Below are 17,695 nucleotides of genomic sequence, written 5' to 3' on the forward strand. Positions count from 1 at the left end.
GGGGGCGGGGTCAACTTTAGCCAAACAAAAGAATTCCAGATTTCAAATTGATGAGGTCCAGATAAATAACCTGAACCTCTAAAACGGGTTACTGTTTTAGAATTCCAAATTAAATAATAAAGTTTACTTTTAAACACATATAAGACATATAAAATATGTTAAAATATAAAGGCTAACAAGTTAGAGTGTTCTGACAAGCCATATTTCACATTACGCAGTTAAGCTCAAGATTGGGAACTTGCTCTTATCAATTAAGACTTCTAGAAACTAAAGAACCTGAAGATGAACTGAGCAGCTCTGAAGCATAATGAATGATGGTCATGCTTGATTGACCAAACTATAAAACTATATGGTATAATGTGGTTCTTAAAGATGTACAACTCTAGAATGACGAATTTTATAAACTAAGGTGATACCAATACAGCAGATTTATACATACTGGGTTGTTTTAAAAGTTGCCCTTCAAGTTGACAATATTTATTCATTTATGTATTCTTTGAACAATATTTATTGAGTGCCTTTTTTATGCCGAACATATATAATGAATAAAGAGTTTATAAAACATTCACAACTTTTGCTCCAGTAGCTCTCTGCTGACTTTCACCTGAGGAGATAATCCAAAAGGGGAGTGTACATGTGTACGTTTAGAACTTACGTCATATGGGATAATAGTGACCAACCTAAATCTCCAAAGGGGCCTTGGTTAAATAACTGGTTGTTTCTCGGTGGGATATTCATGTACTTGAGTCCCGAACACGAGAAAATCCTGACGATCTAAGTGAGTAGAGCAGACGATTCAGTCGTCCAGGTCTGGAGAGGATTCTCGGGTTGTGCTGGTGCCCAGTGACCGCTGTTGTGTGACTTCTGCGGGGAGAGGAGACAGGAGCTGGGCGTCCGTATTAACGGCTGTCCTTGTGGTTACTTTGCAGTCAAATAAAGTGCCCGTGGTGCAGCCGTCCCACGCAGTCCATCCTCTCACCCCCCTCATCACTTACAGCGACGAGCACTTTTCTCCAGGATCACACCCGTCACACATCCCGTCGGATGTCAGCTCCAAACAAGGTGAGAGCCCTGCCTCCCTCCCCAGGCCGCTTTGGATAAGCAAGGAGCCTCATCTCATCAGTCTGAGTGACCTCACAAGTGCCTCCACACATGTCACTGGGGTCATAATACATTTACATTATTATGGGTCAATACATTATTATGGGTCATAATACATTTGTAGGAGATGAGAGGAATTTATTTGATAGCAATTTCTTTTTTTTTTCCATCTTTATTGGAGTATAATTGCTTTACAATGGTGTGTTAGTTTCTGCTTTATAACAAAGTGAATCAGTTATACATATACATATATCCCCATATCTCCTCCCTCTTGCATCTCCCTCCCTCCCACCCTCCCTATCCCACCCCTCCAGGTGGTCACAAAGCACCGAGCTGATCTCCCTGTGCTATGTGGCTGCTTCCCACTAGCTATCTACCTTACGTTTGGTATATGTCCATGCCTCTCTCTCGCTTTGACACAGTTCACCCTTCCCCCTCCCCATATCCTCAAGTCCATTCTCTAGTAGGTCTGTGTCTTTATTCCTGTCTTACCCCTAGGTTCTTCATGACATTTTTTTTTCTTAAATTCCATATATATGTGTTAGCATACGGTATTTGTCTTTCTCTTTCTGACTTACTTGACTCTGTATGACAGACTCTAGGTCTATCCACCTCATTACAAATAGCTCAATTTCGTTTCTTTTTATGGCTGAGTAATATTCCATTGTATATAGTGCCACATCTAATAAGCATACAAGAATTTGTTGTTGGCTTCTTTTCTTTTCAGGATTAAAAAAAAAGAAAACAGAACAAAAATATTGAAGGGTCATTTCAAAGTGACAGCTCTGATGATCTATGATCACAGTGTAAACCAATATGTTGTGAAAATATATTACAAATTCAGTCCTCAGTGCCCCCTGCCGTATTTGTTTATTTTAGCATGTTTGCATGTTTAGCAGGTTTGATGATAGTGTTAAAAAAAAAAAAGGTAGAAAAGGGATAAAGTAGGAGATTGTTTTTTCCTCAAATGTTACCTTTTTGAGCCTTTTGTGATTTCTTTTGGTCTTTATATCCCTGTTGTGTTTTCTCCTCTCTTTGTTGTTTCCCAGCACCAATTTAGATATAAATATAATTAAAATACAAAACCATCTCTGTCTAAAGTCAAAGCAACGTGAGTCTTATTTTGCTTCTCTACATTATTACCAAGTTCTGCTTCTGTATCATTTACAGAGAAACACACATCATAAGCGGTCTGAAAACTCAAGACACCTGTTTTCTAACCTGATGGGTGTGTGTGTGGGTTCGTTGTCAGACACAAAGCTCGGGTTCCCCAAGCCTTCTGGTCATGTCAGCTTAGAGCAGACTTTGAGGGGGAGTTTGTTCACAGCATAGCCCTTATTCTTCCCACGTACACACATACTTGGACCTCAACGGGCTCTTTAGACATTCAAAATAAAGGGTCCTGCAAAACCACATGAAGGCAGAGAATGTATATAGGGGTCAAATGTGCCACCTCCAGCACTTCACCCGTGTGTCCAGGCCTATCTTTGATCGATAGTGAACAACAAAATATAGTAAGTATGTAAAATAAAAAGTGGAGTTCAGAGGCTGGATGTTTTTCCCACTGCTGTGAACACTTCTAGGTTAAATATGTATCATGTTCATTTCCCACCTTTATTAAAAAGACGACTGTTTGAGGACTTAGTTACCGTTGGACTTCGCTTGAGTGGAGCCCAGGTACCTTTGCTTAGAGAAGGCAGAAATCATCAAGGCCAATGTTTCTGGGTTTGTCTCTGTTTTATTCCTCATTTCCAGTCCTTCCTCTCCTCTATTTCCTTTTGTCAAGGACCTCCAAAGAATAAGAAACATCAGAGACAGGTCTGTGAATATGTAGTGAGAAAGGGAATTAAAATAGGCATCTTAGGAAGAAGGCTGAGTTTGAGAGGGAAGCTCAAGAATATGACCTTGGCCGTGGCCAAGGGGGACCATATGACGAATATGACCTTGGCCATGGCCAAGGGGGACCATATGACCAATGTGACCTTGGCCGTGGCCAAGGGGGACCATATGACCAATATGACCTTGGCCGTGGCCAAGGGGGACCATATGATGAATATGACCTTGGCCTCTGAGGACCATAAAGATGCGGGTGACAGTTAAAGATAGATATAAAAGCCCCGAACAAGCTATTAGCAAAAATAATCCAACAGCACGTTTTATTTAGTTTTAAACCATTTATTTACTTAACAATTACATAGTACTTACTATACCCCAGTCCCTGTTCTGAGCACTTTGAAACGGACTTGTTTAAAAAAATAACATTATAAAAATTTTTTAAAAATTTTAAACACATGATGGTTCAGAAGTTGTTCTTTCAGGAATTCTAGGAGAGTTCAATTTTTTGTTTTGTTTTGTTTTATAAAAATATTTATTTATTTATTTATTTAGGCTGCGCCAGGCTTTAGTTGCGGGATGCATGCGGGATCTAGTTCCCCAACCAGGGATGGAACCTGGGCCCCCTGCATTGGCAGCGCGGAGTCTTACCCACTGGACCACCAGGGAAGTCCCTAGGAGAGTTCAGTTTTTTGAAACAGACAATTTTCTGACTAGCTACCAATTACACTTTCTCTTCTGTTTCCATATCTTACGGCTACCCTACCTTGCTAATTGTACTTTATTATCATTACTCCTCAAACTTTTTTTTTTAAACAAACTTTTTAGAACTAGAGAAGGGACTAGTGGGCATGAACAGAAATTGTCTGATTGCAGTTTCTTTGAAGTATTTTGTCCTAAAAATTCGTGTGATTTTTGCATTCTACTCCATACACAGTCTACATTTGTTTTAATATAAAAATCCTGTTTTTAATTACTTTTTTTGTCCTGGACTTCATGTACCTCATCACCGTGTAGTTAGGGGGATATAAAACCTTGGTTTAAAAAGAACTAATTTTTTAAAAAGTACTAATTTACATGATTTTGAGTTCATATCATTATATTTGGGTACCTTGATCACCAAAAAATAAGTATAAGGGAAAAAAAAGTCTAAGGCTTACTGGATCTCTTGCATTTACTCTCTTTTCTCTCCTTCTGCCTGCCTTTTGGTATATCACATACAGCTGGTTATAACATGGTGGTGCTGAGTTGCTGATTTCAAAGTTCCTTGGGAAGCTGGTTAGCTTTATCCCCCCCCCCAAATCCAAAAAAAAGAATATCGTGTTCATACTCTAACCCTTGATGGAATTATCCGATAAATATAAACTGCTTGTCAGCAGAACCCATTCTCATTTGTAGGAAAATAACTTGAGGTTAATTTCCTATTAGGAAGCGTATTAGGTTTTACGTTTCCCTCAGTATGTGTTTTGGGATAGGGTGCGGGGTGCAGGTGTGTAGGTGTAGTTAGTTGTAGGAAAAGCAAGGGAAGCTAATACCCCTCATTTTGTTCCACTCATTGTGTCTGATAAAAATGTTGAAAGAGCTTTTAAGAAATACTGGGTTTATGTACCTGTTTATATGTTTTGTATCCTTATAAATAACAACAGACACTCAACATAGTGCTTATACTATATACCAAGCACTTCTCAGTATTACATACGAATGCATGTATTCCTCACAGCAACACTTATTTCATTCTCATTCTGATTTTACAGAATAATAATTAAATAACTTCCTCAAGACCAGATAGCTAGTGAGTGGCAGAATGACTGTATCCATGCAGTCTGACACCAGAATCATTTTGGCTGTGTTTATAAAAGTTATTTATAAAAGTTTAAAAATTTTTTAAGGATATACTGCATAGAGCCTCCAGAGTATAGTTAAGTGTTCAATAAATACTCATTAAATGAATGACGTGAAATGTGTCTAAGGTAGCACAGGAGTTGGTAGAGAGGCGCACACTTCTCGGAATCTTTGGAAACGGGATCTTAAAGCAACAATAAGCTATTTAGAAAACACAGATCCACTTTCTTCTACTCATGTAATGACCTAAGCCACATCATGTACGTACGTGCAAAACGGTTATAGTACTGACCCAGCATGGGGAATGGGTCCATTTATTTCACCTGTTCATTTGTTTAGTCGCTCAGACGTATATTCAGAGCCTCGTCCGGAGACAGCCATAGTTTGATGCACAGATGGGGAAGACACGGTCTCTTTTTTTCCAAGCAGCGTACGAGGCTCAGGCAGGAAATCATTTGTACAACCTCACTATAAAGCCAAGTGAAGACTATCTTAAGTACCATGTTAAAAGTACAAATGAAATGTTGTAAATTCAAAGAAGAAAGATTTCTCAGAGCAATAAGAGTTAGAGAATATTCCATGAGAGAGAGGTATCTGAAATATGAGTAGACTTTTAATAGGAAGAGTCAAATTAAATACCCAGCCTAGGAACTAGCATGTAGCAGGTGCTAAGTAAATGGTAGTTCCCTCCTTTCTTCTTAAGCAGTGAAACCAAATGCAGCTAGTTTGTATTTTTTGTTCTGTCAGATTACTCCCACACAGAATCACTAGTGCAGCCTTCTCAGTGTACTCAGAACATGGACTAGAGTGGAGAGCAAGCTTTCAAGCTTGTCTGCTTAGAGACATGTGATTGAAAGCAGGCTACTTCTCTGCATCCCAGAGATAAGATCCCAGGACAAATCGCATTTTTTAGGTACCTGAACAGTCACTTCACCTCCCCAACAAAGGGATTAAAGGAGACAATTAAGACAATTCCATCTCTAATTACGATTTTCAAGTTCAAATTTCCGCAAAGTTTTCCAAGTTCTTCTGAGTTGGCCTGGTTTTTCTTTTCAAAACGGAGCAGCCCTCCTGCAGAACCTGAGGCTTGGAGAGGTATCAGAGTGTCAGAGTGAGGGAGGCAGCGAGTTGGAGAAACTTCCCTGTGATTCTGATACGTCAAGAATCACCACTGTAGGCACCCCTGCTGCCCCTACCTCCCCAGACCCAAGAAAAAAAATCCCAGAGTATGAAATTTGGGGTCTACTGTGACCAAAAGAAGCAGTATTTCTCGCTTTAAAAAAAAGGGAGATTTGATGGTAACTCTGCTAAGGTGAACTTCCAGCTTCCAAAAACCAGCTGCCAGTGGTTCTGCTTCAGTGGGAGAGAGTGGATCCGCAGAATGCCCTGGGTCCCATTGTACATAATGCTTCTGGTGAATTGATGATATAAAGGAATTAAAAGAATACTCATTAAATTTGAAAGTGATAAGAGATCAAAAAAGGAGATTTTAGACTATTCTTTTAAAAACAGTAAAACCTCAGATGATCTCCTGTAAACTCTCTGTTAAGAGAAAGATTAAAGACCTTTCTCTGAGAGTTGAGAAAGAGTGTGTCCTAACTTCAAAGTCAAATTAACATCCACTTTGAAGGCGACACTTCTTAAGCCATTCCCATATGCTCAAGGCCTTCAGTATCTTTTAAGATCCAAATGAAATTCATAAACATTTTAAATAGTAAAAAAAAGCAGCATACTTAAAGGGCATCTTCTGTATACTCACCTAATTTGCATACCGGCTAATATAATTACAGCCACTGAATGCATATGCTGGGTGTTAAACCTGGGAATGTGTCTTTGCACATGGTAATGGCCTTTTAAAGCCAGATTAGCTATGTAAAGAAACTCATGTGGCTCTTTTCTGTTCCGAAGCACTTTCCCCCAAATCTAAATCTAAGTTTTTATTTTGCATTTTTATGTGTGCGTCTTAGCCCTTCTTTTCTGTACCCAAGGTAAGATATAAACAAAGAGGTGTCCTCTGGGACTAGGATTAGGTACAATCTTCAGGTGTTTTTTTTTTTTAAATTTTTTTTTTTATTGCGGTACGCGGGCCTGTCACTGTTGTGGCCTCTCCCGTTGCGGAGCACAGGCTCCAGACGCGCAGGCTCAGCGGCCATGGCTCACGGGCCCAGCCGCTCCGCGGCATGTGGGATCTTCCCGGACCGGGGCACGAACCCGCGTCCCCTGCACCGGTAGGCGGACTCTCAACCACTGCGCCACCAGGGAAGCCGCTTCAGGTGGTTTTTACAGTTATAGGGCAGTGTGCTCCAGGGAGTGTGAGCTCAAGAAACAATTTGGTGGCACTCTCATTTTCTGTGGAATACAACTAATCCAGAACAGCTTGACCTTGGAGCCCAGAGGACTCAACTTGATGAAGAGCTTAGCTGGAGCTGAAGTGGCAGAGACCAAATGAATCATATCAAGTACGACCATTATGGGGCTGAAGATGATTTCTAATTAATCTTTGATCCTCTGAGGTATCACATTTCCCAAATCTATGTGTCCATAAGGGAGCCAGTGAAAATCTGAAAGTAGCAATTTACCTAATCCTTGAACACCATGGCAGGCCTTCTACTTATGAAGGGCTGTCATTTTCCATTCTACACAAAAACAATTGTCTACCATTCTCCTGACCAAAGTGATATTATAATGAGGGCAAACTAAATAATTTTAAAGTCTTATTTTGATGCCTGTTTTACTAGCAGCATATTTACTCTTTCAGGAGCTCCTCAAGATGTACTACCTTAATGCCTGTTTTCTCAGATGCTGAAATCTTGAGAAAAGTTAACAAACTGACTTCTGTTAAATGGATCTGAAAAATAAATACTGTTTCATTCGAGAGCTTAAGTATTAATGACATCACGCATTTGCTTGCCTTTCTATTTCTCTTAAAGTCGAATGTCCTATGAATCTGAAAACTCTACCTCTCTGTTGTTCTTTTTAATAGGCATGTCCAGACATCCTCCAGCTCCCGAGATCCCTACCTTCTATCCCCTGTCTCCGGGTGGTGTTGGACAGATTACCCCACCTCTTGGCTGGTAAGATCCTTCCTGCAACATTTAGCCAGGCGTTTGAACACGTGTTCTTCTACTTCCCATTCATGGAAATTAGCTTTATGAATGATAACACTGGAGTTGAAGAAACTTCACATCAACAAGCAAGGTGCTAACTTTATTTCATTTCAATTTAAAAGATTAAAAAACATACAGACTTTGAAATGGATTGAATTCGTTTGCTAATATGTGTAGAAAATGGCTGTGTAGCATTTGCTTTGAAGCTTATAGTTTTATGGATTCAATTTGTGGCTTTGGGCATTTGCTATGCCTGTACAAAGTGTTCAGCGTGGATTTTTCTTTTCTAGTTCTTTATGAACAACTTATATTTTTGAAACATAACCTTAGATGTATTGAATATCGATCTTTGCTTATAAATGGGCAAGTGAGATAAATGACAGATAACTAGGGAGAAATGCAAGTGCAAAAGCATCTTTTGAATTTTAATAAAATAAGCACCAGTTTGAGTTCAGAGGCATGAAAAACTGATGTTTGGACTTCTCTTTTCAGAATCCAAATGCTCTCTATTTTGTTATTTCTGAAAAATCCGTAACATTCCTTTCAAAATTTTTTAATTGTAAAGGTAAAGGAAAAGAAATGTATTTAGGGAAGAAAGAATCACTGCATGTGATGTAGCCTATTTTTGTCATTTTATTGTTAGCGTGAGGCTTTCCCTGTTCCCACTTCCCTTCCTCTCCTCTCCCCACCACTCACTCCATGGACAGAGCGCGGCAACTTCAGCAGATATTTTCTCTCCTTTCTTCATCTGGCTCTCAGTCCCCACAGCTCCCACGTCAAGGCCCCAGTTTCCCTACCTTGACATCCTTAGATTATCTCTTCTTCATAAGGAGGCTCATCCTACCATGGAAATCCCCGCTTTCTCTCTTCTCTTTGCATTAAATCTCTCAGTCAATAACTTTGTCTGAATTTAATTGATTATGCAGATATTTTCAAAGCTCCATCAATTATTCTCTCTGAACTTAGCTACTCAGGGGCAATAATCCTGGGCCGAGTTGCATCAGTGGCATCTGGAAATAAAGACCGTGTAAATGCAAAGACCGTGTAAATGCAAAGTGTGAGATGTAGGAAAAGCAGAGGGAGAGATGGAATTCTCAGGAAAATAACTCCGATGAATCGATCTTTTATTTCTTCCCTGTAGCATGGATATATAAGGGGGGGGGGGAAGTGCAGTGTTTTAAAAACTGTTCATTTTTATATAAATATAAACTTTTATTTCCTTCTTTCTTCCCTTCCCTGAAATGCTCAAAGATTCTGATAAAGAATCTACTAACCTAAAAGGAGTATCTCACCGTTCTCAGGTTCTGTTATATTCAGTGAAAACATTGTTTACCTGTTGTTCAGAGCATTCGTGGGGATGGGAGAGGGGAAGGGATAGACGACAGGTCGTTCACGGACTGCGGTGGGAGATTTCCTTCAAGGCAGACGATGCTTTGGTTGGGCGGAGGGTGTCCAGGAAGGGAAGGAGCCGGGTGACTGAAGCAATGCCCTGGTAACACTCCCCCCAAATTCTGGTTGAGTTCCTCCCCTCCTGAAACTCTTACTTCTGGTTGGTAAGTCATGCTTTGTCATTGATGGGTTCCTTTCTTCTGTGACCTCAGGCAAGGTCAGCCTGTATATCCCGTCACGGGAGGCTTCAGGCAACCCTACCCATCCTCCCTGTCAGTCGACACTTCCATGTCCAGGTAGGTGGAGGTGGAACCGGGCGCTCCAGGACAGGCTGCCCTTCCTGCGCTTGCAGCTCGCGCGCCTCTGCTTGCCTCTCGGTCCTGGCCGGGCGGGTGCACGGCTCGGCCCGCGCGTCTGTCTGCGCAGGGTGCCTGGCTCCCACACTAGGCGTCCCGGAGGGTCCTCCCCCAGCAGCGCCAGCCACGCCCACCAGGGGGATGGACTCGGCCGCCCCGGGAACCCGCGTCTCCCTCCAGAAGACTTCGCTGCCACCTGACTGTGGGACGGGAAACGTCCCCAGAGGGGACATTATCAGAAGAGCTTGTTCGATTCAAAATATGATGGGGGTGGGGTCGGGGGGGAGAATAGAGACTGGTTTGATCTGAGTTTTCTAATTTGCTCTCTATGAGGAAAGTTGTATCAGTTTCACGTGCCAGTGTTTGAAAACGCCCAGTCTAGAGCCTTCGGGACCAAGGCCGTCGGAAGAGAAGGGACGGTGCTCACAGGCTGTCAGGCCATACGGGGCTGCGTGTCCTAGTGTGTGAATCAGGCCCCGTGTGGACACGTTGGTGCAAGCGAAGCTCTGTGAGGTCTGCTGTGCCACACCGCTGTGTGTAATGCTTTTGCCTCTGGAAAGGATGGCTTCTGTGCCCTGTGCTTTGATGTACACACACATTTGTGGTGTGTCATCTGCGTGTTCAATGTGGCTTTTTCAAGGGAGCTAGCATTAACATGCTAGAAGTCAAACTGTCGGGTTAGCAACTGGTTGTGAATCTTTACTTTTTTACATCGGTATGAAATTCGCAGTTTTCTGTGGCGAATTTCAGCTTTTTAAGAAACGTTATTTTTTCAGTAGGTTGTAAATCTAGCTGATTGCGAGAGGATGAAATTAATATCCTTCCCCCCAAATCTCTCTGTACACTTTTTTTTAACATTGTAAGAATTGTGTGACGACGGGATTTTCTCGCGGGCAAATAACCAGCATCATGTATTTTTGCAAATGGTACAGTTAGCAGAGCATGATGATTTGATCAAATGTTTGTATTTTTCCCATGCCTCCTTAATTTTTAAAAATTTGCTTCTGAAATATTACATATCCAAGCAGAGTCCCTTCTTTCCTTCCCAGAAGAAGGAATTAACTGTACAGGCGGCGATGAAAAGACCTGAGAAAGTTGTTTTTGTTGAATTAAATTGTTGACTTTAAAAGAGCTTGAAAAACAAAAATTTCTAAAGCGTATCCAAACTTATCCAAAGAGCTTGTTGAAAGTACTGTCTTCATTTGTTTTATTTTTCTTGCATGGCAGTTTCCCTCCTTTGTGTTGGATGGTAGTTGGATATTTTAAGATTTGTTTAATGCTCTACAAGTATACTGTGGGAAAAAGCCTTCATTTTAGCATACGTAGTTTTTACCTTGAAGCAGAACTGTATCCTTCCCTTTAATTAAATCCTTCCCCTTAATTTTGTTATCGGTTTTCCATTAGTCCGGATCTCTCAAACACTACTTTCTTTATGTGTAGAAAATTATTTGGGGTGACGTTGATGGTGACCTTATTAAATTGGGGACTGAACAAATCTTCCTGTCCCCTGTCTTCTCAATTGTTCTCTCCTAGTATTAGGAAAAAAGCCAACAGGAGAAGAAGACTCTTAATGTGAAGGTTTGCTTAGGAATGTAGACAGAGAGTTTAAAATGTGATGTCTTTCGATTTTTTAATCATTTAAAAAGCTAAATCTTAATATAGTGTTATATTTCCAGTAATTGTTCTTGAAATTCTTCTCTGAAAACTGCTTTGCAAGAAAAGTGACTCACTTTTTTTTTTTTTTTTTTAAATCCTATGGCCTAGAGCCCTCCCAGGAGAAATGCCAGATTGTACCATTAGCTTGAAAAAAAATCTGTGAGGTGGCACGTAATTATAAATATTTTCCACCTGAATACAGAAAAGAAAGAAATTAATCATCAGCCTGCTCTAACTTAGAGTTAATACTTCTGCGTGTGAAGGTGTGTTTTCACTGTCAGCCAATAGCAGTCAGTGGGTTGTTTGGAAATTCTGTCTAGCTTTCGCTACAGCGGTACATTTTGTTTTCTTGTCTTTCCTTCTTTTAGGTTTTCTCATCATATGATTCCTGGTCCTCCTGGTCCCCACACAACTGGCATCCCACATCCAGCTATCGTAACGCCTCAGGTCAAACAGGAACACCCGCACACTGACAGCGACCTAATGCACGTGTAAGTGTGCCCCTGTCTTCACCCGCGAGTGCCTTATGGTACTAAGGACTTAAACCACACAGTCTCTTCTCTTTCGCTGTTGTTGAATCTGCCCCCTGTCTGTTATTACGGAAATCAGTGTAGCCCCGCCTCAGAAGCTCTGTCCTCAAAAGCAGCTTGATTCTCACTGCTCTGGTTCTGGGTCTGAGATTGAAGAGGAGCACAGACCTCAAAAGATCGAGGGAAACTCACCAAAGGGGGGTGATCTTCAGAGCATAGCGACTGAGTAACTTGAGCGGTTTAGCCATTTACTACAAGGCTTTAATTGGGTTCCGATTCTTGAGGAGCACGGGAGCGAAGTAGATTGGAGGGTTCAGTGCATTTCCTTCTAGAAAGGCAGTCGCCCTGCATCTAGGCTTCAAGAGCACAGAATTCAAGGGAAAGGGGCAAACCAAGCCCAGGATTTCCTGTCGGGCCAGGGTCATCCCAGGCTGTTACAGCAGGGCTAGATTGTCCGAAGAGGTTAGTAATTGAGTTTCTTAATCTAGGGTTTGTACTGGGATGGGAGGATGGATGGGGTGGCAGGGAGCACGTGATCAGGCAAAACCAGTGTGCGGTGCGTGTGTTTGCGGGAGAGCGTCTAAGGTTTCATTAGCTTCTCAGAGGGGCCGTTGACCCCAAAAAAGTTAAGAACCTCAGTTCTGGAGGAGGACTGTCCCCCCGCACTCTATGTTCAGCTTTTCCCGAGGTGACCAAGGAGCATCTAAAAGCTTAGATGGAACATCTTCACAAGCCCATTTCCACGTTGTGTTCACCCCTTCTATAGCTATAGGTAAACTTCCTCATCCACAATGAGTTGATGAGGTGTTCTTCTAAGTTGCTGGTGTTCTGGGGGCTTACAGAGAGCCCAGAGGGTGGTCCCAGCCTGAGCTGGACTCGTGGCGTAAGCAGATGCTCTGCTTCTCTCCTGCCATGTCTTCCTTACTGGGCTCACCTCTTCCCCACCCCCGCCCTTTAGGAAGCCTCAGCATGAACAGAGGAAGGAGCAGGAGCCCAAGAGACCTCACATCAAGAAGCCTCTGAATGCCTTTATGTTATACATGAAAGAAATGAGAGCGAATGTCGTAGCTGAGTGCACCCTAAAGGAAAGTGCCGCTATCAACCAGATTCTAGGCAGAAGGGTAAGTAGTGGGATGGTCTGTAGATGTTCACGGTAACCACGGAAACTCTTCAGTAACATCTGCCCGAATGCACTTACATGCCAGGTAGTCATAGAATCATTGTATAGTCACCAGCCACCGCCATTCGGGGAGTAACAGAGAGAGCACGACAGCCTTTAGGAGGAGTAAATGATACAATGCCTTGTAAGCAACTGAGATGGTACCTGGCGCATAGAAAACTTCCTGAAAATGATAACTGTTTGTCCTATTATCATTCTTTAAACAAATATATCTTGAGTGTCTTTTAGGTACCAGGCACTGTGGTAGGCATTAGATAATTATTGCTGAATAATATAGATGCAGTGCTTGCCCTCGTAGAGCTTGAAGTTTTGTGACAGGATACAGATATTAGACGAATAATTAACGAATTAGACGAATAAATATTAGACGAATTAGACGAATAAAAATGAGACGAATATTAGACGAATAAAACCCAGTATATATATAATTAAAATTGTGATAAATATTGTATGAAGAGCAAGGATCTGAGAAAGAACCACAGGGTGGCTGGGGAAGGGCCCACTGAGAACGTAGTTGAGGCCTGAGAGCTGCTTGGGGTTAGCCATGTGATGAACGGGGTGAGGTAAAGGGATGTGTGTGTGTGTGTGTGTGTGTGTGTGTGTGTGTGTTCGTGTGAGTGTGTTGCATGCGTTGCGTGCGTGCGTTGCGTGTGTGCGTGCGTTGCGTGCATGCGTGCGTTTTGTGCGTGCGAGTGCGTTGCGTGCATGCGTTGCGTGTGTGTGCGTGCATTGCGTGCGTGTGCGTGTGTGCATGTGTGTGCGTGCGTTGCGTGCGTGTGCGAGTGCGTGTGTGCGTGCGTTGCGGGTGTTGCGTGTGCGTGCGTTGCGTGCGTGTGCGTGCACACTCTGAAGCAGGAAACCACTTAGCCCACCCAGGGGGCTACAGAAAGGCCTGCGGGACCAGCCACGCTTCTGGGTGAACCCTGTCAAGCACATGTGGTCGGCTGCACCTTGCAAGACATAAGCAGATCGTTCCACCTTGAAGCTTTAAATGGAAGAAGTGGCACAGGCCTGAGAAGTCTTTCTAGAAAATTGCTCTCTGAATCTTAACGTGTACATGGGCCAGGTTTCTCGACTGCCTCTCTTTTTGTTGTTGCTTCTTTCACCCATGCGAAGATATTTTTCTGAGCACCTGTCATGTACCAGGAACTGGACTTACAGCTAGGACAGACACTCTTAGATTTCTTTGTCCAGCCACCAGCCCAGAGGCTAGTCAAGTCCTTCCCAGTACTTTTCTCAGGATTGAAATGGGTTTAGTTGGGTATCTGATGGGTGGTGGAGAACATTTGAATTTTTCTAATTCAAATTGCATTTTTCTGTAATTACACTGTAATTTTAGAAATGCTTCCTCTTAACTTGTTGATGCTCTTCATATATGTGTGGTAGCTTTTTTTTTTTCATTTATTTATTTTTGGCTGCGTTGGGTCTTCATTGCTGCGTGCGGGCTTTCTCCAGTTGTGGCGAGCAGGGGCTACTCTTCGTTGCGGTGCACGGGGCTTCTCATTGCAGTGGCTTCTCTTGTTGCGGAGCACGGGCTCTAGGCGCCTGGGCTTCAGTAGTTGTGGCACGAGGGCTCAGTAGTTGTGGCTCATGGGCTCTAGAGCGCAGGCTCTTTAGCTGTGGTGCACGGGCTTAGTTGCTCTGGGGCACGTAGGATCTTCCCGGATCTGGGATCGAACCCGTGTCTCCTGTGTTGCCAGGTGGATTCTTGACCACTGAGCCACCAGGGAAGTCCCGGTAGCTTCTTAAAATATGACCCTGTGTATTTGTTTTTGCAACCTCTCAAGAAATTCATGATTTGCAAATGAACATTCAGGAGAAGGAGGGTCTTGACAACCTTTGTGAGACCTAGAGATCATGTTTTAGCTGTTGTTGATTATTTTTGTCATGTTTGTTACAAACCTAATACATTTCAGCATTCATAACAGAAAACATTTAGGAGATTACCAGTCCACGTGAGGACGCAGATGGAGGAAAGCAGGCGTTCTTGTATTATCGATTCCTGTTGGAGAGCATAAAAATGCAGCAATTTCCAATCTGCAAGACATCAGGGTTTCAGGGGTGGGATGCAGGGGTAGATTATAGCTCTTTTGGTGCCCTGTGTACAGTACTGTATCTCCCTGTGGATTCTTAAACACTTAATAACAATAATTACAATGATTTCCAAAGCCAGATCATAGCAGATGAGTGATTCCCATCATTTTTTGAAGAATTCCTCCTTGAAAGCTTAAAGGCTGATGACGATTTTCCCTGACCCTTTAAAAGAAGAAATCAGAGGAAAAGACGGGTTATTTCCGCTTGTGTAAAACTCTTAGATTTTTTTTGTTTGTTTGTTTCTTTTTTGAGTTAAAGGTCCATGGTCCTCCAGTGGGAATTATTTTCCTGCTCTATAGAGTTAAGAATATATGAATGTATGCTTCCTCTTTTTAATGCACATTTCCAACAGTTGCTACTTTCTCAGCTCCCTTAACAATCCCCAGATCAGAGCATGTGTCCTAAAGGATGGCTCTCATTTAAGGTCTCTCTCTGGTTTTAATTTGGACACCTGTTTCTATTTATAGATCTCTGAGATCTTTGATTAAGATCAGGTTTTCTATCCTTTCATAACTCCGCCTCTGGCAGGGTAGTCCTTGCTAGTTCTTTAAAGTTCCCAGCTTTAAAATCATGAAGTTTTACATTGGGATAATTAGAATTCTTAATAGTGGGCCTGAAATTCATCCTAGAACATTTGATCTTCTGATTTTTATTCACTTCTACTGTATTTCTAGCATAGAAATGTTCGTTCATATGAATGCATCAAAGTTTTCTACTTCGTATTCTGAATAATAATAACACAAATACTACTTTAAAATAAGCCTTTCGTTTTCAGACCTTCCAGGCTACTAAAGGAAGTCCACTTATTGCATATTTATTGTCAGAATGTCTCTTCAAATTAAATGGGTATTTTCCCAGAAACTTGGTGAATCTTTCAGTAAGCAGAAGAGATGGAAAAGCATTTTTGGTCAATTGTGTTTCAGAAATTCCTGTAAAGAAAGATCATCTTTCTTGTCTGCATCAGACTTTATCCTTGTTTTCAGTGCAAAACTTTAATACAAAGTTTCACCTACTGTTTTACTCTGGTAAATGATGTTTCGTTTGTGAATTCGAAATAATATCAAGGAACTAAAAGCAATCTGAGGTAAGCAAGTAAACAGTTTAGTCTGTGGTCTGCTTTTTTTTCTCCTTGAACTTCGCTGTTTTGTTCGCTGGGGTCTTGTCAACCTAAGTTTCCTGCTGTAACTGAAAAATTCATGCTTGTTCATTAACTGCTTGTTTTGGGTAGAAGACCCAACCTCCATACGTATTTGGGAGATAAGTCCTATTTGCGATGCCAGATTTTCTCAGCAAGGTATAAAGCTGCCATAAATTACATAAAATTATACTTTAAATTAGTTAAGCTTTTTTATACTATAAAATATATTTACAAACAATTATATTGATAAAAAAGATATCTTTATACTGACATACTGCAGTAGGATGAGAGAGATTATTTATCAAATGAATAAACAGATGTGCAAAGTAAGACTTCTATCCTTACCTTTTTTCTCTTAGTCTCTTTTTTTGTTGTTGTTCCTTTTGGATAACACTTTGCCTCTCGTTGATCATGTTAGCACCAGAACTGTCGAAACACTAATGGTCAGTCTTTTTTAAAAAAAAAGTGTAGGCCGATCTTTTCCGCTGTGCCCAGTTCGGCTTTTTCTCCCTGTGAAGGTCTCTAGGTCAGTACCTCAGGTTTAGAAAAGCTGTCAGTTGACAGAGGCGGTGTGACTTTTCCTGCCTAAACTTCCACTGCTCCCCAGACGTGCCTCCTTAGGCTCCGCTTAACTAATTGTGATTACTCTGTTAGTACAAAGACTTGTGTCGCAGGTAACTTTTCCCAGGTGTTTGGGGTTTTTTGTTGTTGTTGTTGTTTCCTGCCACCTCCCAGTCTCCTCTCCCCCCTCCGCCCTTTTTTTTTAAAAAGAAAAGCATATTACCTGATTTGCCTTTAGACTCAGGCCAAGTCCCGCTGTGGGCCATGCATCTTACCTTTACCCTCCGCACGTGTAAAGCAATTAAAAATGAAATCATCTGCTCTATCCAGCACAGAGGCCCTGGCCTTCAGGGGGCTTTTCAAAGGAAATGGAATTGGTTGCCTTGCCTGTAAGCCCCACAGCCTCTGGACAGGAGGATGGAAGGAGGCCGAAGGTGCTTTAGTGCTCTCCTTGAGATCAGGTTCTTGTTCTTCTAACAGGCAAGAGCAGCAGGTGTTCGTTTTCTTGAGGAGAGCATCCCTGCCATGCTCTGGGGGCTGCATCCTAACCACTGGATCGCTGTCCTGGAGGGCAGCCTTTTCTCGCTCACCAGCCTCTCTCCCTCACTCCTCCTTCCTTTCCCCCAATCCAGTCACACCTTTCTTTTCTTTTTGTCTTATCATTTAAAAAAACAAGAACAGGGTAATTAAAATCAATATGCAGGGTAGAGGTGAATGAGAAAGAATCGCCCAGCCTTTCAGGGGAAGTTAGCAAAATGGGAAGCGACACACCCTAGAGCTGGGAGCCCTGGACTGGGAGCCAGGCTCACGCAGAGCGTGTGCGCGTGCATATGCACGTGTATGTAGCTGCGCAGTGGTGTGGCGTCGGGTCCACCGCCTCTGTGCCGTCACCTCCAGCCAGTGGGTTC

General features: G+C 42.2%; 1 protein-coding gene across 7 annotated transcripts in view; it reads left to right on the forward strand.

Moving 5' to 3' along the window:
* LEF1 (lymphoid enhancer binding factor 1) overlaps nt 1–17,695 on the forward strand; it is a 119,312-nt gene that overhangs the window by 78,226 nt on the left and 23,391 nt on the right. For 5 of the 7 annotated variants that reach the window (XM_079920187.1, XM_079920192.1, XM_079920188.1 and 2 more), the window contains exons 4-8: nt 930–1,062; nt 7,760–7,850; nt 9,485–9,568; nt 11,653–11,775; nt 12,773–12,935. In XM_079920187.1, the coding sequence (XP_079776313.1) occupies nt 930–1,062; nt 7,760–7,850; nt 9,485–9,568; nt 11,653–11,775; nt 12,773–12,935 (594 nt within the window). The remainder of the gene's footprint in view (nt 1–929; nt 1,063–7,759; nt 7,851–9,484; nt 9,569–11,652; nt 11,776–12,772; nt 12,936–17,695) is intronic. The other 2 variants (XM_079920190.1, XM_079920193.1) reach the window with 1 other exon arrangement.

This window comes from Stenella coeruleoalba (genome assembly GCF_951394435.1).
Source record: "Stenella coeruleoalba genome assembly, chromosome: 4".
NCBI classification, from domain to species: domain Eukaryota; kingdom Metazoa; phylum Chordata; class Mammalia; order Artiodactyla; family Delphinidae; genus Stenella; species Stenella coeruleoalba.